Genomic DNA, 22,065 nt, shown 5'->3' on the forward strand with positions numbered 1-22,065 from the left:
GTAGATTATGATTGCCTTTGAATATCGAATCATTATTGTAATTGTCCATTGGCACGAAGCAGTTTTATCCTTAACCAACCAGCAGCTGTTAATGGGAATACTGCAATGCAGCGTTACAGCTTGATACTAAGCAAGGAAAAAAATGAACGCAGAACGCTGTCATTTGCACAGCGCCATCTTTTCCGCAGGCGCAGATCTCTTCTCTATCTCTCTTCTTTTAGCCAAGTCGCTTCAATGACAGAACCCTCCGGTCCGCTTAGGCGGCGATACCTTGGAGGTGTATGTGCGCTCATTGCCGTTGTGATAATATGGGTAGCGTCGTCTTTCGCCATGAACGTAAGTCTGCAAATCAGGAACGGAGAGGACAATCAGCTGCTGCGGCAGATCCCTTATCGCACATGTCTGAGCAGAGTATCTTTGGCGAGCAAAACTACAACAAACCGTTTCTTGTCACTTACCTGAGCACCGCCACCTTTTCATTCTACCTGATCCCGTTCCTGTGCCTTGCAAGACGGAAAGACGAGTTTAGTCCTGAAGAGTATGCAAAGTCCGTCGATTATTAACGCTTATCATTGTCAGCATATTTAAACAGCAATGCTTATATACATTTTCTTCTGGATTTAGGTTGACTCTCGATACAAACACGCAGCTACATACTGAAAACAGGGTATGTGAATTTTATCGAGGAGAATGGATAAAGTAAAAAGCCAATCAACCTGGTTAAATGTCAGGGACAAGATAATACATCCATCACGGACGATGTCGAAGAGCATGGAATGGAGAACAATAATGCTCCTTCCGGCAAACTCGATAAACTTGGCACTCGAGAAACTATCCGGCTTTCCTTGGAATTTTGCATACTTTGGTTCTTGGCCAACTATACCACCAATTCCAGTCTTGCATATACCACAGTCGGCAGCAGCACCATCCTATCATCAACATCCGGTTTATTTACTTTAATGATCGGATCCATGTTTCGTGTAGAAAAATTGACATTGACAAAGGTTGCAGCAGTGCTAGTGAGGTAATAATAGAAAGATGGAGCACGAGGGGATCACGATGGACTTACAATGCATGCAACCATGCAGTTTCCTCGGCGTTGTTCTCGTGTCGTATTCAGATCAAAAAGATGGCGAACATGACGCGGAGCAACCATCGGTGGACACGATGGAAGCCTCAGCACCCTTAGTAGGAGACCTGCTGGCGTTAGCAGGAGCAGTTTGCTATGGTTGCTACACAACGCTCTTGAAATATCGTATCGGCGATGAATCTCGTATTAATATGCCGTTATTCTTTGGTTTCGTTGGCGCTTTCAACGTCGTTCTCCTCTGGCCGCTTTTCCCGATATTACATTGGCTGGGCATAGAGACACTTCAAGTACCTCAAGGAGGTATACTATGGGCGACATTGCTTTTAAATGCATTTATCGGTACTTTCTTGTAAGTATGCATGACACCAAGAAAATGGAACATGTGTTAAACACACTCTTTTCTCCCACAGGTCGGATTATCTGTGGCTGCTCGCAATGCTCATGACTTCTCCGTTGGTAGTAACGCTCGGCATATCACTTACAGTAAGTTCTTCTGCGTGGATACCGATTTTGTAGTTCTCAGGGCTAATTACCATTATTATTTAGATACCTCTCGCATTGGTAGGAGATGTTATCTTCAAGCATGTCATTCCAGGGCTATTTTACGCAGGAGGAGCGGTGCTGGTCGTTCTTGGGTTTTTGGCAGTCAACGTGGCGGCGTTGTCAGAAGTGGAGACAAGCCAAGCGTATGCTGAACGGACGCTTGTGCCTCAGTCGGATGATGAAGAACAGGACACGGAACACATTGAAACGCGATAGCTTTGAATGCATCGTAATATTTTCTGGCCTAATATCACTGAGACTTTCCTGTACATATTGATAATCCTTTTTAATTAAATGAACTGTTCAATGGAATTTCAAGTAAATAGATGCCAAGGCTCGCGTTGCACACGCGATAATGGGACCAATGCAGTTTTAGAGGGCCGATACCTTTTTTGACGTGGCACACTCTTGCGGAGACGAGTCGCCAGTGCCTTTAGAACCACAATGAAGAGTCCTGTAGCATGGGCACTGCTAGCTCTCACTAGTCTAGTTGCCATCTTGTCAGGCATTGAGGCCAAGTCACTCTCGGGCAACAGAGTGCTGGTCCTGCTCGATGATCTGTCCGAAAAGCCAAACTATTCGCGCTTTTGGCAGTCGCTTGAAGGTACCACTTTGTCCCGTTTACGTAAAGCATAGCCCTTCTTGAACCTTTCTCACCTTGAGCGACTAGACCGCGGTTTTCGACTGAACTTTTACACAAGTTCTGAAGACGACCCGACAATCCTTCGAAAATACGGCGAGTACCAATATGACCACGTTGTGCACTTTGCACCCAAGTCTAAAGGTACGCGCGCTTTGCTTTAAACGCATATCTATAGACACAGGTGGCTCATCTCGCCATTGTGTAGAAATCGGCAAACATAAAAGTTTTGGCAACGTGCAGCTCGTAAAGTTCGTGAACGACGGAGGAAACCTCCTGGTGGCTACCTCCAAGGATCCCAGCAGTGCCGTTCGAGAACTTGCAGCAGAGTTCGACGTTGAATTCGACAGTGCAGGCTCCACCGTGTACGACCACGCTGCCGCTGACGAAAACGAACCCGATACCATCCAAACCCTCAACATCGTTGCACCAGATAGTATCATTGAAGAAGGATCAGTAACAGTACCTATACTGTATCGTGGCGTAGGCCTATATCCCGGAAAAATCCCATTCTTGAACAGAGTGCTCTCTGCCGAGAAGACAGCATTTACCGCAGATGCATACAGCAAGGATGCCCAAGTCGAAAACGTTGATCTTGTATGCGCCATGCAGGCACGCAACTCTGCACGCGCCACTTTTGTTGGATCTTTGGAACTTTTTTCTGATAGGTACACAAAGAAATCCATGGAAATGATGGGAGTTGATATTAACGTCTTTTTACATAGCTTCTATGAAAGAAAGGTGGAGCAAAAAAGACCGAACGGTACCGCAAAGAGGTAAAACCTGCAGGTTTTCCATTTGATTTTTAACGTAACTCACAACATATTGACACAGAACTGTTCAATCGGGCAACGCTGCATTTGTTGAGGAGCTTTCAAAATGGACTTTGCAAGAGAAGAGCGTGCTAAAGATAGTATCGCATCGTCACCATAAGGCAAACGAAACTGAACAACAGAGCGCTTACCGAATCAAAGATGACATTGTAAGTTGCCATGTACAGAACTGCTTTTCTACCAGGTATTCTGAAAAAATATATTTAGGTATACGTGCTTGAAGTATCCGAATATAAGGACGACCACTGGACTACGTTTAAAGCCGACGATATTCAGTTAGAAATTATTATGCTTGATCCGTACATCCGAACGACGCTTAAGCAGCTACCTACTGCGCCTGACCACCATTATGGCCGTTTTGTTGCCCACGTTAAATTACCTGATGTGTACGGTGTATTCACGTTCAAGGTCAACTATAAGCGACCAGGTCTGACCTACCTGCTGGCAGAGGATGTTGTTGCAATTCGGCCTTTCCGGCATAACGAGTACCCGAGGTTCCTGACAGCAGCCTATCCTTACTACGCCTCTGTTGGCAGCATGATTGTTGGATTCCTTGTATTTAGCGCGGTGTGGCTATCCACCTGGGGTGGACAGGAACCGAAAAGGGCACCCAAGCCTAAATCACAGTAAAAAAACAAATAAAATGCATAAACTGACGTAGACCGATTAAAGTTCTACTACAACCACCAATACTCAACTCTGGCTATAAGGAGTCAAGTCTAGAAATTGATTTTCTGCAATCAGAGGATGAACCGCTATACAGAATGTCAATCCAATCATTTATTACCAGGCGGCTGCTTTTACGTAAACATTTAACGAAGATCTCTCTGAACGGACAGTTTTCAAATTCCCCAAATGACTGTCAAGAAAAAAAAAAAACGGACGTAAGCGCGCTTTGTTTCTAGGTACAAATAGATGGATGTTTCAATAAGAGCCGTTGTGGGATCGCTGGGTCTCAGAATAGTTTGTGTAGAAAAGGGGTTCTTAGACAACATGACATACCGTTTCTTCTCTGGTTTCTTGTTCTACGGCAAAAACTGACTACACGGTCTTCTGTCGATTTGCAAACATCTTTGTTCTCTTTCGTTTCCTTTTCTACCATCGATTGTCTAGTATACACTGTATTGTAGTAGCATGAGTATCCATCGTCTTCATCACTTTGACGTGGAACAGGCGGCAATCTCCTCGGAGCAGCAAACAATAACAGGAGCATCTATGAAAAATGTACAAGATGATACGTCTTCGATCGCAGGCTCCTCTGCACCTACAGTTGTCGACGAGTATGATATTCCCGACAGTGACATTCGCAGTGACACCAAAAGATACCGAACGTATCCGCAAGCTTGGCTAGCTCTTTTCTTACTAGTATTGCTAAGAGCAGCAGCAGCCGTGTTTCAATTCACATACAGTGTGGTTCCAGGCATCACCAGTGAATTCTACCGTGTCTCTATGACGGCTGTCAACTGGCTGGCCACCGTCCAGGGCATCGTCTACGTCCTCGTCAGTTTTTTCACTGGATGGATCTTTGAGAAGCTCGGAGTCAAACGATCGGTGAGTACGGCCTTGGACATCGTACGCAAGTTGTACTAAAGCGCAAGACATGGGCTAGCTCATTATTGCAGGTGCCCTGTGCAGCGCCGGATCCGCGATTCGGCTCGTCTCAGCAAAGACACAGCCTCCTTCGTTTGCATTGTCAATGATAGGCCAGGTTATTGGATCAGCGTCATCACCTCTATCTCTGAACACCATGACAATGGTAAGAATCAGATTAAAATTGTGGTAAATATATATATACACTTTAACTCATCTATCACAGTTTGCATCAACTTGGTTTACAGAGAATCTAAGGGCAACAGCCGGCATGTTTGTTGGCAAGTTTCGCTAACTCTAGGTACATCCAAGCACTGAAGAGCAAGACGCGTTAACTCTGCTCTTCATTCTACTGTAGCTTCCAACTATGGAGCGATCATTGGCATGTTCGTGATACCAGCCATTACCAAGCATGCAGATCAGATGCCACTGACTGTAAGCCTACCCGACATCCAAAGGCCCTGAATCACCACTTTTGATCTAATATTTTCTTTCTCAAGTTGCTTATTGTAACCATCATTGCGGCTGCAACCTTTGTTTCGCTGATTTTCATGCCAGCAAAACCGCCAACACCTCCATCTGCTTCGCAAGACGATCAAAACACGAGGCCGTCCTTCTTGCAGGGTCTGAAACTTCTTGCACGCAACTACAATTTCTGGATCATTTTCCTTATCCATAGCTTCAACGTCGGCTTAAGTATAGCGTTTGGAACAATCTTTACCCAAGTTATCTCGCCCTATGGATACACGGATGCTGATGCAGGACAGCTGAATGCAATTGCGTTTTTCGCCGGAACTCTAGGATGCTGTTTGTATCAATTTTTTTATTCATTCAAGAAGCAACCATGTCTAACATTGACGGTTTATAGCTGTGGCTGGCCCCGTCCTAGATATCACAAAACAGCATAAGCTCTTTCTAAAGCTGATTGCGCCTATGGTCTTGGTCACGGATCTAGGGTTTGTCTTTATGAGTAAGTGTCTTTCCTTGATTCCAAAAATTTATCACAATGCTAACATTTTTTGTCATAGTCCAACGTGATTTGTATGCTTCTATCTTGTTTGTTACGGCCTTGAACCAGTTCTTCTTATCATTCTTGGTACCAGTTGCCATAGAGCTTGGAAGCGAAAGTGAGTTTTAGCCAGCAACATTGTTCCTCGTCGTAAGTGCTAACAGCAGAGAAAAACAAGCATCATATCCAGTAGCCGAGGCAACCACAAGCTCCATCATGTGGCAAGGCGCTCAAACGTTTGGATTTCTGCTCGTTATGGCGATGGATACGCTTCGCGACTCGGAAGGCAACCCTTCTAACAATATGACCCGGGCACTCGTCATGCAGGCAGTTCTCGCAGGCGTCGTGACCTTGCTCGCATTTGGCTTCCGTGGCAAGATGGCACGCACTGAAGCTCACCTTCTATCAAGTGGGCAAAAGACTGAACAGTTTTGTTGTGACGAAGAAAAAACCGCTGCTGCTGTTGCAATCCAACGTAATCCATCGTCAAATGCAACCACCAAAGGTGTGCAAGGAGAAAATAATGAAAAGAAAGCGGTTGATGCTGCTACCAATTGTTCAACAACTGGAATCATTGATGTCAGTAACCTTTCCGGCTAAGTAGCGACTACTGCGCTGCAACCATTATCCGTCCATCATGTCTGCTCCCTGTCCATAAAACCTGTGTGTATGTAATACTCTTTATTATTATTATTATTATCATTGTTATTATTAATGATAATAGTAAGACTTATAGGACCTTGTATTGAATCTGAAGTATATGACAACAGAGTCTGAATTTTTTAGCGTTACTGAATTTACTTGCGTTGTTTTAAGACACATATCACCTCCATTGAATTGTCTTATCCAATATATGGATCGCTCTTCGCTCACGCACTTGAAATCCGTAACAGTGGTTCAAAGTACATTTTGGCACTAAACTCGGCACTCAAGTTGCACTGTCTATACGCTCGGACCACCTTTGCTGTGTGCGTTTGGACATTGCCTTGGATATCTGTGAGTCATGTGAGTGGTCAAAGAAGTATCATGAGGGTGACAATTAGCCTCAAAGCAGTATCTCAGGAGTGCTGTCCCTTTCTCTCTTCGTTCGCTAGGAACACAAAAATTTGCATTTGGGAGAACAAAATTTCTGATCCGGGCATTGCGCCGAAAAGACCGGTAATTCCATATCAGAATGATAGACGCGTCATCAGATTATACATATTTGCAAAAATCAGGGACTGTGACGACTTCAGCAATCCTGTTGATACATCGTTTCCGGATCACGCGTACACAGCATTGTTGATAACTCTGTGCAACAGGCTAGGCTAGGGCAACGAGGCTTATGAACTGCGGGAAGCGGTCCACGAGTTGGACCGATTCGGATTCCGAGAAACAATGGGACTTATCTTGATGCCATTGACACCAAGGCCACATCAGATATGATCAAATGCTGCGGCTGCTTTTGTTCTGTGATTCGAGAACTCGGCTACGTATGGTTTACAGGGAAGCAGAACAAGCTGCGGTTCAGATAGATAAAACCTCATTTTATACGGATGCATTGACGGCCCGATGTTCACCCGATCGTCAAGTCAAACTTAAACATTTTCTGCCAACCGGGCTTACGTGACCTGGTTGATCTGCATATGCTGTGCTCCGTGCCAGATGAAACAAAGTCGTTCTTTCAGTTCATGGGCTCGCTACCATGATCTTGCAAAGAAAAGCAGCCATTGGGAAGTTGTCAGTCGTGAAGAATGACTGAGATGGCTATCTTGAATATACATTTTTTGATCTTTGAGTAATCTTCGGTCGGACGGAGTTTCCTGCACCGTGGATCGGTCCAACCTATGTCTTTCTGTTGTCGTTCTCCACATCAATAGCAGCACACTGATCCGGTATATGCGTAACACACATATAGATTTCCGACAATGTTCCACCCCATGCTACTGTTCTCGTGGTGCTGCGGCAGGATATTTGTAATCGCGCTTCACCGTTCCTCATATAAAGGTCCCTCCATTCCGCTTTTTTTTTGCGTTCTATCCTTATCTCCAATATATCCGTGTCTCTTTCTCCTTTTTACATGACGGATCATCAAGAACGAGACATTGCAAAGGGAAAAGGGACAGACTCTCTCTCGTCGGCCGGAACCATATTGGAAGAAATCCATCCAGGAACGGCTGGTACGTACGGTGAAAGCGACGCTGATGCAGTCAACGTCGAAGGTATGTAAATCCATCCACTGTTTGTATATGGAGAGGATCATTCACGCTAAATCATCATCATTAGCTGCTATCGATGAATACAATGAGATCAAGCGCGAGTTGTCGCGGATCAGTCGAGTGTCGTCGACCAACAAGATGGAAAGCAAGCTCGAGGAAGGTGTAGCCGACGAAGAGGTGTTTGATCTGGACGATTATCTGCGCGGAATGTCGAGACAAGAGGCCGAGAATGGCAAAACACCCAAAAGTCTGGGTCTAATCTGGCGGGATCTAACTGTGGAGGTAAATAATAAACATATGAACGGCGACGAGGGGATAACTCGCAGTGGCGCAGTACTTGGCCAATCTAACCAATGATCACGAATAGGGTATGGGTGCTGACGCACACACCATTCCGACCGTCTTTAGCTACATCTATCAAGGTCTTCAGGTCTGGAAACGTTTTGGCATTGGCATCAATGGCAGCAAAAGGACGATTCTAAGAAACCAGACTGGATTCTGCAAACCTGGCGAGATGGTGCTCGTACTCGGTCGGCCTGGTGCCGGTTGCACAACCCTGCTCAAGGTTCTAGCAAACATCCGTGGATCGTATACCAACATTGACGGCACAGTCAGCTATGGAGGCATCGACCACGAAACATTTGCAAAGTACTACCGCGGTCAAGTCGTATACAACGAAGAAGAAGATCAGCATTATCCGACTCTGACGCTGAAACAAACACTTCAATTTGCGCTGCGCACTAAAACGCCCGGCAACAGACTACCAGACGAATCCAAGACTGATTTCGTCAACAAGGTCTTGTATATGCTTGGCAACATGCTCGGTCTCACCAAGCAAATGAACACTATGGTCGGAAACGCCTTTGTCCGCGGCCTTTCCGGTGGTGAACGCAAGCGCTTATCTATCGCTGAAGTCATGACTACACAGAGCTCAATTTCTCTTTGGGATTGTTCCACGAGAGGCCTAGACGCTGCATCGGCTCTTGACTATGTTCGTGCCCTTCGTATCATGACCAATGTTCTCAACAAGACTACCATTGCCACGCTCTACCAAGCCTCTGACAGCATCTTTCGTCTCTTTGACAAGGTGCTTGTCCTCGATGAAGGACGATGCATTTATTTCGGGCCTACAGATAGGGCCAAAGCATACTTTGAAGATCTCGGTTTCCATTGCCCTCCTCGCAAGTCGATCCCTGATTTCTTGACAGGTCTGTGCAACCCGCTCGAGCGAGAATTCAAGCCTGGCTTCAAAGAATCGGCACCCAAGCATGCGCAGGAGTTTGAGGAGCGTTATCTCCAATCTGACGTGCATGAAAAGTTGATGGCAGATCTTGGCCTGTATGAGGAAATGATTGCCCGCGAAAGGCCTGCCGAAGTATTCAAGGCTGCTGTTCGAGAAGAACACCAAAAGCATGCATCCGACAAGCATCCTTATACTGCTTCGTTCTATCAACAGGTCAAGGCACTCACCATCCGACAGTACCATCTTTTGATCAAGGATCAGACAGCTCTTATTTCTCGCTATGGCACGATTTTGATCCAGGCGCTCATCAGTGGTTCATGTTTCTACAACATGCCTCTCGATGGTCTCGGTGGATTCTCTCGCTCCGGAGCTTTGATGTTCAGCTTATTGTTCAACGCTTTCGTCTCAAACACTGAACTGGTCAACTTTTTGATGGGTCGCCCTGTCCTCGAAAAACACAAGCATTTCGCCATGTACAGACCGAGTGCCTACTACCTTGCCCAGGTGATCATGGACGTTCCCTACGCTGTTGTTCAAGGTAAATTTATATAGTCTTGTTTCCAAGTCATTTTTTTGCTAACCTTTGTTTTCCACAGTCGTGTTGTTTGGCATCATTGCATACTTTATGATGGGACTCAAATTGTCACCGGGCAACTTTTTCGCCTACTTGCTTTTCCTGTTTTTGACAAATATGATGATGAATTCTTACTTCCGATTCTTCGGCGCGATCACCACAAGCTTCTTTGTTGCCACCCAGGTCGCTGGTACACTGTTTGTCACCATGGTCACTTATCTTGGCTACGTGATTGATTACAACAGCATGCATCCATGGCTTTCCTGGTAAGTCCCAACCAAATTTTGTCTCAACAGTAGATTGTCGGAACTCACCGCAATATCGCAGGATCTACTGGATCAACCCAATGGGATACGCCTTCAAGACTATAATTATCAACGAAATGTCTGGGCAAGTATATTCATGCGACGGTCAAGGCAACGCTGTTCCTTACGGCCCCGGCTACGATGACTGGAGGTACAAGACATGTGTCATGAAAGGCGGCAAGCCCGGACAAAACTTTGTTCTGGGAGACGACTACCTTCGCGCTGCTTTGAGCTACGAGCCAAGATATGAATGGGCACCTTATTTTGTTGCTGTTCTCGGGTTCTTTATCCTCTTCACGATTGTCACTGCACTGGCCATGGAGTTCTCTGCAGCCAACCGAGTCGGATCGTTGACAAAACTTTACCTTCCTGGCAAGGCACCTAAACCGCGCACCGTCGAAGAAGAAAATGAACGCCGTAAAAAGCAGCAGGAAATCACCGAAAATATGGATCGCATTGCGACCGGCACGACCTTTACGTGGCACCACATCAACTACTACGTAACATCCAAAGGCGGGCCACTGCAGCTGTTGAACGACGTTTCTGGTATAGTGCGACCGGGACACTTGACGGCGCTCATGGGTTCGTCCGGCGCCGGCAAGACTACGCTTTTGGATGTGCTTGCACGCCGCAAAACAATCGGCAAGGTCGAAGGACGAGTCTACCTCAATAACGAAGCACTCTTGAACGACTTTGAACGCATCACAGGCTACTGTGAGCAGATGGATATCCACCAACCGGCCGTGACTGTACGTGAAGCCATGAGATTCTCTGCCTACCTACGTCAAGAAGCCAGTGTGCCCAAGGAGGAAAAGAACGCATATGTCGAGCAGATCATCCAGCTGCTGGAAATGGAAGATATCGCGGATGCCCAGATCGGTCAGGTCGAGCGTGGTGTCGGTATCTCTGTGGAAGAACGCAAGCGTCTGACGATTGGCATGGAACTGGTCGGCAAGCCCAAATTGCTGTTCTTGGATGAACCTACCTCTGGTCTCGATGCGCAAAGCTCTTACAACATCGTTCGGTTTATTCGCAAGCTGGCAGATGCTGGATGGCCCGTGCTCTGTACTATCCATCAACCTTCGGCTATTCTATTTGAACATTTTGATCATTTGTTGCTCCTGGTACGAGGCGGCAAGACTGCTTACTATGGCGAAATCGGACCTGACGCGCGCACAATGATCGACTACTTTGAATCCAACGGCGGGCCCAAATGCGCGCCTGATACGAACCCTGCCGAGTATATCTTGGAAGTTGTCGGTGCTGGCACTGCAGCGGCAGTTGGCAAATCTGGCAAGCATCAGCGCGATTGGGCTGAGATATGGGCCGCATCACCGCAAGCAAAGGCACTCGAGGAAGAACTAGAACACATCCATCAAACAGCAAACAAAAACCCGACACGCAAGGCCTCAACCTACGCTACACCGTTCTGGACCCAGTTCTACCTAGTCCTGAAACGCATGACGACTGCCTACTGGCGATCTCCGGACTACAACGTTGGCCGCTTTATCACGATCGAATTCACGTCTCTGTTGATGGGCTTCACTTACTGGAAAGTATCGTACACATCGTCCGACATGCAGAACCGCTTGTTTGCTCTATTCACGACGTTTATTATGGCGTACATTGTCATTATTCTCGCTCAGCCAAGATTCATGACGGAACGCATGTACTTTAGACGAGAGCATGCACAGCGATACTATGGATGGGCGCCGTTTGCATTTTCTGCGATTCTCGTGGAGGTCCCGTACGTACTCATCTACTGCGCACTTTTCATGGCTGGCTACTATTGGACTGTTGGACTCGTGAGCACTCCAGAAACAGGCGGATACTTTTACTTGATGTTCATCTTCTTTGTGCTTTGGTCTGTCACCTTGGGCTTCATGATTGCAGCTGCTTCCGAATCACCGACCATGGCCGCCGTGCTGGTTCCTATCTTTGTATCGACGCTCGTGCTATTTGGAGGATGTTTCCAACCACCATCGCAGATGCCCTACTTTTGGCGCTCTTGGATGTACTGGCTAGGTATGATTATTACTATGATGGATGATGTCTTCTCTCTCTAATATTCTTAAAATCTTGTAGATCCGTTCCATTACTGGATTGAAGGCCTAGTGGTGAATGAAATGTCAAGTTTGCCCGTGATTTGCAAGGACCGCGACCTCGTTAAAGTGACACCGCCGCCTGGACAAACATGCGGCGAGTACATGAGCAATTTCTTCTCGTATGGCGCACCAGGATACATTGCCAATCCCAACGCAACCGACGTCTGCGGCTACTGCCCCTACAGCTCCGGTGCTCAGTACTACTCGCTCAACTTTGGTTTCGATGCTGCTAACAAGTGGCGCAACCTCGGTGTCATTATATCCTTCTTTGCATTCAACGTCATTGTTTTTCTTGCTCTCTGCTTCTGGAGACGCAAAGAGAGACGCTAGACATCAAGATCAAGAAGGACAAATTTTCTCCTTTCATTCTTGCCTCTCCACATCACTACTTTGTACAAAAGGATATGTAGTAATCTTTACACATTGTTCAACCAACCCTGCCGAAAGATATTATTCAACAATTTACTATGTATTGTCATTAGCATTATGGTTCTTGATAATTTTTACAAGTAAAAGTATATAAGTTCTTGCAGACAGGTCAAAAGTTGAATTGTGAGTGTAAGCAGCTAGTGCAAGTAAATTTATATAAATTAGGCGATGCTGCTTGCCATTTTTCTTGTTTGAGTTCTATTGGGAGTGAACGCTTTGCGCCATACAAACGAAAAATAGAATAAAACAATATACATATAGATATATCACGTCTAAAAGACTGCGGATACTAGTAAGAGTAACAAAATAATAGTAGTAACAATGCTATTCGCGCTTGCTGTTGTTGTGGGATTGCATTAAAAGGTGAATAGTTGAGATATTAGGTGCAACTTTCTAGTTGCTATACATCAACTCGAATTTTGATGATCCTTCATCTTGCGAAGATCTTCTCTTTTTCCGAGTGTATAGGTCATCCACGTCGTCAAAATTACTGTTGTAAGCATTGTCGTCTCTTCCGCTGCTGACCACAGGCTTGCCACCAAATGGGCTGTTTCCGAACGAGTCAACAGGGATAGAGGATGACACTGAGGGTCCAGTGGCATGTTTTTGAAAGACTTGCTGATACTGAGCCTGTTGGTCCTTTAGATCATAGTAGTTGGTATCGTCATATTGGTCATCGTAGGTGATGGTAGTCTCGTTGAACGTGCTGCTGGGCATCTCGTATGAATTGGTGTTATTTGCGCCCGAAGATTTGTCAGCACTCGTGCTGTTTGCGGCCAACGCGGCGTTTTTCTCCATCTTGGGGCTAGCAAAAATTTAATCGTGAATACTGTGATGAAACTCTCTCTCTCTCTTTCGTTTTCCAAAACTTACTTTATAATGATAGCTGCCTCGACAAAGACGGTTGCAGATGGACCCAAGTATGTCCAAATGACGCTCAGCACGATGCTGCCGGGTGTACTGGTCATGATTTGGTCTCTGAGGATACCGTACAAGAGCAAAAACGAGGCGAACATCATGAGACACACAATGATCGTGCCTACAATAAGTTGAATCTACATACGTAAATCTCAGTCTTTTCCATACTAAATCGGTCATGCGTTTTTAGTCATGTACCTTGAAAATACCCGTCTTGACAGCTGCGCGTCGAGGCCCGGCAGCGGTGAACTTTTTCAAGTGGCCGCGTAGGATGCGGACCAGTCGGATACCAGCGTACAAGACTGCACAGCTGAGCGAGGTATCGTGCAAGAACCAGAACCCGTACAAAAGTCTGCTGAACACTTCGGCAACGTACAGGTGCTTGGTTGCAAACGCACCGGCAACGAGCGAGCAGATATTGTTAGTGATAAACGGAAACACAAAGAACCACGTGCCGAGGATATCGACAAACATGGCTGAAGGAAGCCAGCCGGTAGAAATCGCCTTGTGGCTCTATTTTTTCGTAATAATATATTAGATAACCGCGTGCGCGCGTGCGTAAGATGAACCGATAGATATTTACCTCAGCCAGTGTCTGAGCAATACCCACGAGGTATAGTGCAAACCCGCCGTAGCCAAACTGCCAAGGAATCTCGAATAAGACTAGTATATTATTAATTAATAATGTTAATTAAGATATTCTATCAAGATCAGTACAAGCAGCAGCAGTAGCAGGACGGAGATTTTCTTTTAGAAGAGATAGAAACGGTTCTTTTTTATGCCTTGTTTGCCTGCTTGCTTGCTCGTATTACTAAGGCAAGATGAAGTATAAACTTACATGAGCGTGCAATAAGGTTGTCTGGGAAAAGATCTTTCAAAAGAACGATGCTGGAAACCAAACGGACTATATCACATAAAGTTATTAACTGAATGAATCACCGTCTTATCTTTTTGTCACAACTACTTGCGTATATTGTAGACAGTCAACAGGCACAGCATGCAGTCCACCGGTTTCGGCCGCAGGCATCCTTTGCCCCGTTTGTAATCCCACAGACTGTGGCCTTTGAACCCGAGCCGATGAATTAATAGACCGATTCCTGGTGTGATCGATTTAATTACGGATGTCAAAAAGAGACCTTCGTGAGCGACAGCAGCAGCTAACGTACCAACTGTGATCACGAGGGCAGATAGGACGATGTTGACAAGATAGATCCACCACATGGCGTTTGTTTCTTCGCAGCCGTAGATAGTCAGCCGCCAATCGCAGTGGCACACACCGTCGAAACAGTGCCGGGTCAGGGTCCTGTTTGTGAGATTATTGTCCATGTGTTCCACCGAGATTGAGGATATGTAGCAACGAATGTAGGAGAGAGGAGAGAGTGGAAAAAGAAGAGGAAAAAAAAGGTCAAGTGTGATAGCTAAGAAATCTCATAAAAATAGCTAACCAGCCAGTCAAATCCTCAGATATCCGGTCCAGAAATGTGAAAGAGAGTATGTATGCATAGGTGTGCGTGTGTGTGTGCGTGCGTGTGCGATTCCGTGTCTGTGTCGGCATGTGCCTGTTTGGGTTGTGGAGCTTTTTCGGGGGGTGGGGGTTTCGTTTGGGGGTATTATAGTTTGCTTTTGCGGCGACGTGGTTGGTTGGATATTTGTTGCCTAAAGGAGAGAGAGGGTGCTAACGATCTTCGTGTGACGGTAAGGAACCGGTGGCAGGGAACTGTGCGATGTCATTTGTTGTATTATTACATTGCACTCGTCATCCATCGTTCTGTCTTTTCTCCGTCTTTTTCTGGCCGGACCGATACGCCGCACGCGTGTATATACACAGGAACGTACGCATGCGTGCGTACGGTAAAGTCTATATAAAGGTCCTTTGGTAGCGATCTGGCCGAGATCGACCGGAGACTCAACTGGGACGAGATAAAGACAGACGGTGCTCTGCTGTGCATTGATGAAGCACAACAAAAAGGATCAGCAGCATAGGCGGACCTGTTCCCCTGCGAGGGGGATCAAGTACACGCGTCCATCTGCACGATGCAAAAAGCTATAACAAGATCTTTACCAACTAGCCGGTTATCACGACTAAAAGCAGAGTGATTATTGATCTTACAATGTGGATGCGGAGTTGCGTTGTAGCCCAAATTTTCAGTTGCACACAGACCGGGATTCCAGATCAAGGTTACACTTAATGGTGCACGAAAAAAACATTCTTCTCTCGCGCACTCTCTGCTGTCACAAATGCCTTATCGTCGCTAGAAAATGACAGATCCAACTCATGTGAGCGCCGACAACAACAAGGCGGCGGAATGGAATTAGCCGGCGGAGGAGGAAGAGGAGAAGGCACAGGAGAGATAAGCGCAAGGAAAAGGCGAAAGAATACACGACGATATAATCGGTCTGTGCCGCCCCTTATTTCTTGACTTTCCAACAAGGCTTTTTGTTGCATAACTGCATACTGCAATGTCCTTTATTATTTTTCCCACACAGTGCTGGGGCGGATGATATGCTATCGCGACTAGTCATTCTTTTTTAACCGTTTTTCTTTTTAAGAGTCAGTCGCTTGGGGAAATGAAAGATCTGGAACAAACTTGGTAACAGTTATCGACTCAGCCCGACGAGTGTGCCCTTCAGGGACAGACCGACGGCAGACAGATGCTTCCTGTCTGTCCTTCAGGAAAGTCCCGGAAAACTTTAATTCTTTTTAAGGTCGTTTGTTTTCAGTGGCGGCGAATGTAACTTTGTCGGGGGAAAGACGATGCAGCTTTGGCGAACAAAACAGTTAAGTAGGAGGAGGAATATATTGTTGATCGGCCGATCCCGATCTATAAGAGTATATATGTATATATGTACGTAAATCAGGTAAACAAAAAAGATTGCATGTGCGAGTATGCGTGTGTGGGTGCGTGCGTGCATGTATATATATATTACGGTTTTATCGTTGAGAACTGTTGTGCGTTGTGTATCGCTGGGATTGTTTGCAAGGATATGCAAACAGTGGTCGTACGTAAATATATATAAAGATCCATCCTCTCTTTTTTCGATGTTGCCAACTTGATTTATCGGTCGTTCATCAACTGGATCTGTGATGAGAAATCGTCGTCTACACGGAAATCAGGCTCGTGTTGGTTTGTCCATACCGGATACTTTGTGCTGCTGCCGCCGCTGATCGTTGCGATTGATGTCTTTTTGCTGAGATCGTCCATGTGGAAATGGTTGTGAGCGTTGGCATTGTTGTTATTGGCGGTCAAGTCTGTGGAGGAATTGTTCGTCGGATGATGTCTGTTGTTGTGTTTCTGGAATACTTGCTGATATTGCAGCTGTTGCTGCTTGAGATCTTCGAACGCATGGTGGCTGATGCTGGTCGCCTGGAAGCTGTTGTCAATGCCGGCAGCTCCTGCGTAGCTTGACGACATGGTTTCTTCGTTGGTTCCTGTCTTTCCTCCATCGCTGGAGCTTTTGAATCCAAATCCGCTACCGCTACCGATGCGCGGACTAGTTCACATGCATTGTCAACCACCGCTAATTGCATTCTATCTTGAAAAAGATCCACTTACTTGAAGATGACGGCAATTTCCACACACAAAGTCGTTACAGGGCCGAGGAAGTTCCAGATAGTGCCGAGGAAGATGGAACCGGGAGGGTTGATCATAATTTCATCGCGCAGGATTCCATACATTAACAAGAATATCGCGAATAGGATCAAGCATACGACGATGCAACCCATGACAGCACGGATCTAATCATTTTCCGCGCGATGGTCGGTAAAAATGGGCGCATTGAAATACTAAAAAGAAAAGAAGTTAACGTACCTTGAATATACCAGTTTTAATGGATGTGTATCTAGGGCCGGATGACTGGACTTTGGCTAAGTGTCGATTCAAGATACGAACGAGGCGGATGCCAGAGAAGAGTACAGCCATTGCGAGCGAGAAACAGTGAAGGAACCACAATACATAAAGGATCCGCGTGAGCACTTCAGCAACGTACAAGTTTGAGCGAGCATATGCGCCGGCGACCAACACACAGACATTGTTGAGGATAAACGGTGCGAGGAAAAATGTTGATCCAACAATGTCAACGGTGCGGGCCGACGGTAGCCAGCCAGTGGAGATCGCCTTGTGGCTCTGTTGGTAAGGGGTTGGGGGATTAAGTGTTACCCACACAAGTATTAAGTTTTGTTTGTCCGTATATCATCTTACGTCAGCCAATGTCTGTGCAATGCCCACCAAATAAAGCGCAAATGACCCATAGCCAAACTGCCAAGGAAATTCAAACATGACTATCAAAAAGATATGTGTCAGCAATGCATATCTCTCTCTCTCATATCATACGTGAGTCAACTTGCATGATCGGGATATCATGTCTTCGGCGATATCGGTGACGAGGATGACACTGGTCAGCAGGCGGACTTTTAAGAGAATTAAGCTCAATATATGAATGTATTAAAGCGGAGCGCGCTTTTCCAACCCGCTCTTGTCATACTCACGCAAGTTGTAAGTGCTCAACAGTAGCAACATGGAATCAATCGGTTTCGGCCTCAGACATCCCTTGCCATTGCCGATTTCAAAGATGAGATGACCCTTGATGAAGACGCGATGGGCGACCAAACACATTCCTGTCAGAAAAATAAGAGAGAATTATATATCGCGCAACTAAACGTCGGGATGGAGGATTTCGGTGAAAGTACCAATAAGAAAGACGAGAGCAGATATGGCAATGTTGATGTAGTAAATGATGGTCATGGGCCGGCTCTCGATGCAGTTTTGGAGCGTCAGACGCCAATCGCAGTGGCATTGGGGCTCGCCCTGGACGCAGTGGTACTCGAGTGTTCTGGTGACGAGTTCCGCGGCCATCAGCAAACAACGAACTCGAAATAGATTAGTACGGGTCGATCGGTTTTTTTTGCAAGGAGAAAATAGCCAGACTAAATAAGCTTGCTGATCCAGCCGGCTGTTTTGGTAGAATGATGTGTGAGAGGCCGGAAATCAGGGCGATGTGCACTGCCACCAAACGAGAGAAAGGAAGAAAAAAGAAGAGGAAGCAAAAAAAGAGAAAGAAGAAGGAAGAGCACACGACATCAAACTGAGTACAATTGTACATATTTGCTCTGCTGCTGCTGCTCAAAGATTAACTGCAAAAGAGACAGAGAGCACATCGATCCCCCGCTCGGTCTGCATCTAACCTCATGAGCATGTTTTTCGGGCACGTAAAAGCCCTCCACCTTCTCCGGAGAGCTTAATTTTCTCCGTGAGATCTAATTGGAATCCATTGGTGGTGCGATGTACTATGCCTTTCCCATGCCTTCGTTTAACAAAATCTAAGCAACTCACAATGCGCTAAATGACAGACGAGTGTCCAGATTGTTCTTGGTTGCTGTAATTTGGTTTGATTTTTCAATCCATAGCATTATCTTGATGCTTGTGTTACATGACGGTTCTCGAGACTCAGGTTGCGCCGTCCCAAATTCGTGCAATGTTATACATTGCACAAGAGTAAAGAGAGAGAGAGAGAGAGAGAGAGAGATCGATCTCACTGCTGTGTACGGATGTTACTGTCCAAACTGGCTTTTAGTCCACGAGTAAATAAATTCGATACGAGATTGGTAATATTGTCAATAAGCATTGGTGTTTGACAAGCTGAGTAAAATTAGAGCGCGGCTTGGTGCCTGTGGAGGGTGAAAGCCACGTTGTAGATCGACATGTTGAATGTACTACCACGCCCGAAATCGCTGTGCTTCCACTGATAATGAGCATCTGTGCAGCAAAAGAGGAAAAAAAAAGTGCTATACCGCTCGCATGGCAACAGCAGCACTCAGTAGCTGCTGGTGTTCGCGTATTTAACGCACGCTGGCCCTGTTTCTTTGGGCGGACGCGTCCGCGGCCGTCATCCTCCCAGCAACCCGGATAAATGACTTTGTCACCTTTTTACTACCTTAATCAATTGACTTCCAACGATGTTGGAATTCAAGAAAAGAATGCATAATCTTGCTTTGCTGCAGCATATCCTGTTATTAATTTTTTTCTGTCTCTACTCGGAATCAGCAAAATTCTGTGATCCGCGGTCCAAATATGGTGTCAGCAACATTTGGAGAGCTGCTTCATCAGTACATTTTTTCCCAAAAGTAATGTCGCATTTTGTGTAATTTTATAATACATTTATACACCAAAACGGCAAATTGAAGCGACATTAATATTTGGAAAAGGTGTATCTCACTTATTCAACAGAAGTGGTGGATGCTCCTTTGATGATAACTTACCCGTCTCCTCTCTTCTCCTCTTATGCAGCGGAGTTGCTCAAACTGTTGCAACAACCCTCTCGTATGACACCCAAATTATACTCGACGGATTCCATGTACTCTAAAAAAAGATAAGAAAAGCAGTTACCGTCTGATCCCATCCGACATCCGAAAAGACCTAAACAGATTTGCTTCGGATAGACAATGAAATGCTCGCTTTTGTGTGAAATAATAGGAATGATGCTCCCTTTAAATACGTCAATCTCCCTTCACATATATCTGATCAAAAGTTGTAAGTGTACCAGCAAGTTAGGCGGGCTTGGATTCTGTAATGTTCTGCCAGTTCGAGAACAATGGGATTGGATGTTGCTGCACCATCTGCCAACCGACGAGTTGAGCTGAGGCGGTCAGCAAACTCTGCATGCAGTATATTAACATTCGTATCCTTCGAGATTTACAGAAATCAGTGAAAGTCGATCCATCAAGACACAGAGATAATAATCAGTGCGCTTGGTACCAGAGTTTTAAAGCCGGAACCTCATCGAGAAAACCGATACATTCGACAACTTGCATTGGCTTGTATATCGCTATGCATACTCCTGAAGATAAGGATCTTTCGCGGTCTGCCAGCAGCTCCGTTGACGATTATGCGAGAAGTATCCATTCAATAGCACGCAAATTGTATTTACAGATATTCAATGAATAATTTGAGTGGAATAACAAGGCTCAGTCTTCTCTTCTGTGGATGCTTTCTTATATACTATTATGAATAAGAAGATCTTGGGCCTACCCAGCGATGCAGCTGGCTTGAAAAACAAAACCTCATTCGCTGGTTTGCCTTTGCCCCGATCGATGGATTGAAAGACTCACCACCGCCACGACGAATCTTTTTTTTTTTTTGCTGCTACCTTTTTCCTTCTTCTTACTCGTGAAAATATCAAAGATGACCGGCAACTACGAACTTTTGGCTATGGAGAACCCCTTGTTGGACATTCAGTGCAACGCCACTGAAGAGCTCCTTCAAAAGTACAACCTCAAGGCTAACAATGCCATTCTCGCCGATGAGTCCCATCAGCCTCTGTAAGTAAACCGAACGAATCATGTCTCTCTTTCTCTCCAGAGTGACGGCCGGGAATAAAAAATGCACTTGCAACAAAAAAAAGTAGAGAAAGAGAGATAGATGGAGAAATATAGCCATGCATTCGCGTCCACAGGTATCCTGACACGGTTTTGCTCCAACTCCAGGTACAACGAAATTATTCAAAAGTTCAACGTTGTATACGTTGCCGGCGGTGCTGCTCAGAACACTGCCCGTGGTGCCCAGTACTTGTTGCCTCCCAACTCTACTGTCTACATTGGCTGCGTTTCCAACGACAAGTTTGCCGATGCCATGAAGGAAGCCGCTGCCGCCGACGGTTTGCGCACTCACTACATGGTTACCGACGAGGCAGCTACTGGCACCTGCGGTGTCTTGATCACTGGACACAACAGGTAAAAAACTTTAGCCTAGTATTTGAGAAGAAAAAGAAATAGCTAATTATCTCTAAGATCTTTGGTTGCCAACTTGGCCGCTGCCGAGAAGTTCAAGCTCGAGTGGCTCCGTCAACCGGAGAACTGGGCTGTTGTCGAGAACGCAAAGTACTATTACTTTGGCAGCTTCTTCCTCACCCACGATGGCGGTTACAACTCTGCCCTTGAGGTGTCCAAGCACGCTACTGAAAACAACAAGACCTTTGCCCTCAACTTGAGCGCTCCTTTCTTGTCCCAGTTCTTCAAGGAACGTTTGGATAGCATTATCAAGAACACTGATCTGCTTTTTGGTAACGAGGATGAAGCCCGTACCTACAGCAAGTCGGCCGGCTGGGGCACCGAAGACGTCAAGGAAATCGCAAAGAAGCTTTCCCAGCTTCCCAAGGGCAACGACCGTCCACGCACTGTCGTTATCACCCAGGGCGCCGACGAGACCGTCGTTGCTACTGGCGACGACGTCTCTGTCTTCCCCGTCACCAAGGTCGAGGAGAAGGACATCGTCGACACCAACGGTGCCGGCGACGCCTTCTGCGGCGGTTTCATGGGTCTCTACGTCCAAGGCGTCCATGATGTCGCCCGCTGCGTCAAGGCTGGTCACTACCTTGCCAGTCTCTGCATCAAGCAAGTCGGTCCTACTTTCCCCAAGGTTGGCGAGCGCGAGCCTCTTCCTGAATTCTAAAAGAAAAAAGATAAAGTGGGGCCAAATCTGCTGTTTGTGTCACAAAAAAAGCTTTGTATAAGTGAAAAGAGAAGCACCGATTCAACATACACCTCCCTAAGCAGACACACACCCGCAACACACATACACCGCACACATGCATGT

The 22,065-nt window shown here is 46.0% G+C and overlaps 7 protein-coding genes across 7 annotated transcripts; 5 read left to right on the forward strand and 2 right to left on the reverse strand.

Annotated features, from left to right (window-relative positions):
• Positions 1–234: 234 nt before the first annotated feature.
• Positions 235–1,849, forward strand: VTP01DRAFT_9590 (uncharacterized protein; the record flags this gene model as incomplete). Its single annotated transcript, XM_069388833.1, has 7 exons — positions 235–336; positions 411–547; positions 625–667; positions 732–1,024; positions 1,089–1,439; positions 1,501–1,573; positions 1,637–1,849. The coding sequence occupies 7 exons, from the start codon at positions 235–237 to the stop codon at positions 1,847–1,849; spliced, it is 1,212 nt and encodes a 403-aa protein (XP_069240010.1).
• A 228-nt stretch (positions 1,850–2,077) lies between these two features.
• VTP01DRAFT_9591 (uncharacterized protein) lies at positions 2,078–3,736 on the forward strand (the record flags this gene model as incomplete). The annotated part of the gene is made up of 6 exons (XM_069388834.1): positions 2,078–2,237; positions 2,304–2,417; positions 2,482–2,941; positions 2,999–3,049; positions 3,108–3,255; positions 3,314–3,736. 6 exons carry the CDS (start codon positions 2,078–2,080, stop codon positions 3,734–3,736), a joined length of 1,356 nt encoding a protein of 451 aa, XP_069240011.1.
• A 504-nt stretch (positions 3,737–4,240) lies between these two features.
• On the forward strand, positions 4,241–7,130 carry VTP01DRAFT_9592 (uncharacterized protein; the record flags this gene model as incomplete). The annotated part of the gene is made up of 10 exons (XM_069388835.1): positions 4,241–4,657; positions 4,716–4,862; positions 4,923–4,969; positions 5,023–5,131; positions 5,197–5,503; positions 5,565–5,666; positions 5,725–5,823; positions 5,884–6,284; positions 6,522–6,710; positions 7,017–7,130. 10 exons carry the CDS (start codon positions 4,241–4,243, stop codon positions 7,128–7,130), a joined length of 1,932 nt encoding a protein of 643 aa, XP_069240012.1.
• Positions 7,131–7,764: 634 nt separating this feature from the next.
• On the forward strand, positions 7,765–12,460 carry VTP01DRAFT_9593 (uncharacterized protein; the record flags this gene model as incomplete). The annotated part of the gene is made up of 6 exons (XM_069388836.1): positions 7,765–7,906; positions 7,971–8,185; positions 8,271–9,684; positions 9,743–9,986; positions 10,048–12,050; positions 12,111–12,460. 6 exons carry the CDS (start codon positions 7,765–7,767, stop codon positions 12,458–12,460), a joined length of 4,368 nt encoding a protein of 1,455 aa, XP_069240013.1.
• Positions 12,461–12,952: 492 nt separating this feature from the next.
• VTP01DRAFT_9594 (uncharacterized protein) lies at positions 12,953–14,803 on the reverse strand (the record flags this gene model as incomplete). The annotated part of the gene is made up of 7 exons (XM_069388837.1): positions 12,953–13,364; positions 13,433–13,614; positions 13,676–13,990; positions 14,061–14,140; positions 14,316–14,381; positions 14,446–14,574; positions 14,644–14,803. 7 exons carry the CDS (start codon positions 14,801–14,803, stop codon positions 12,953–12,955), a joined length of 1,344 nt encoding a protein of 447 aa, XP_069240014.1.
• A 1,730-nt stretch (positions 14,804–16,533) lies between these two features.
• On the reverse strand, positions 16,534–18,330 carry VTP01DRAFT_9595 (uncharacterized protein; the record flags this gene model as incomplete). Its single annotated transcript, XM_069388838.1, has 7 exons — positions 16,534–16,969; positions 17,032–17,213; positions 17,287–17,601; positions 17,677–17,756; positions 17,809–17,885; positions 17,945–18,092; positions 18,165–18,330. 7 exons carry the CDS (start codon positions 18,328–18,330, stop codon positions 16,534–16,536), a joined length of 1,404 nt encoding a protein of 467 aa, XP_069240015.1.
• Positions 18,331–20,655: 2,325 nt separating this feature from the next.
• Positions 20,656–21,921, forward strand: VTP01DRAFT_9596 (uncharacterized protein; the record flags this gene model as incomplete). The annotated part of the gene is made up of 3 exons (XM_069388839.1): positions 20,656–20,792; positions 20,958–21,203; positions 21,261–21,921. 3 exons carry the CDS (start codon positions 20,656–20,658, stop codon positions 21,919–21,921), a joined length of 1,044 nt encoding a protein of 347 aa, XP_069240016.1.
• Between the last annotated feature and the right edge of the window lie 144 nt (positions 21,922–22,065).

Source organism: Rhizomucor pusillus, assembly GCF_041956525.1.
Source record: "Rhizomucor pusillus strain CBS 183.67 unplaced genomic scaffold VTP01scaffold_7, whole genome shotgun sequence".
NCBI classification, from domain to species: Eukaryota; Fungi; Mucoromycota; class Mucoromycetes; order Mucorales; family Lichtheimiaceae; genus Rhizomucor; species Rhizomucor pusillus.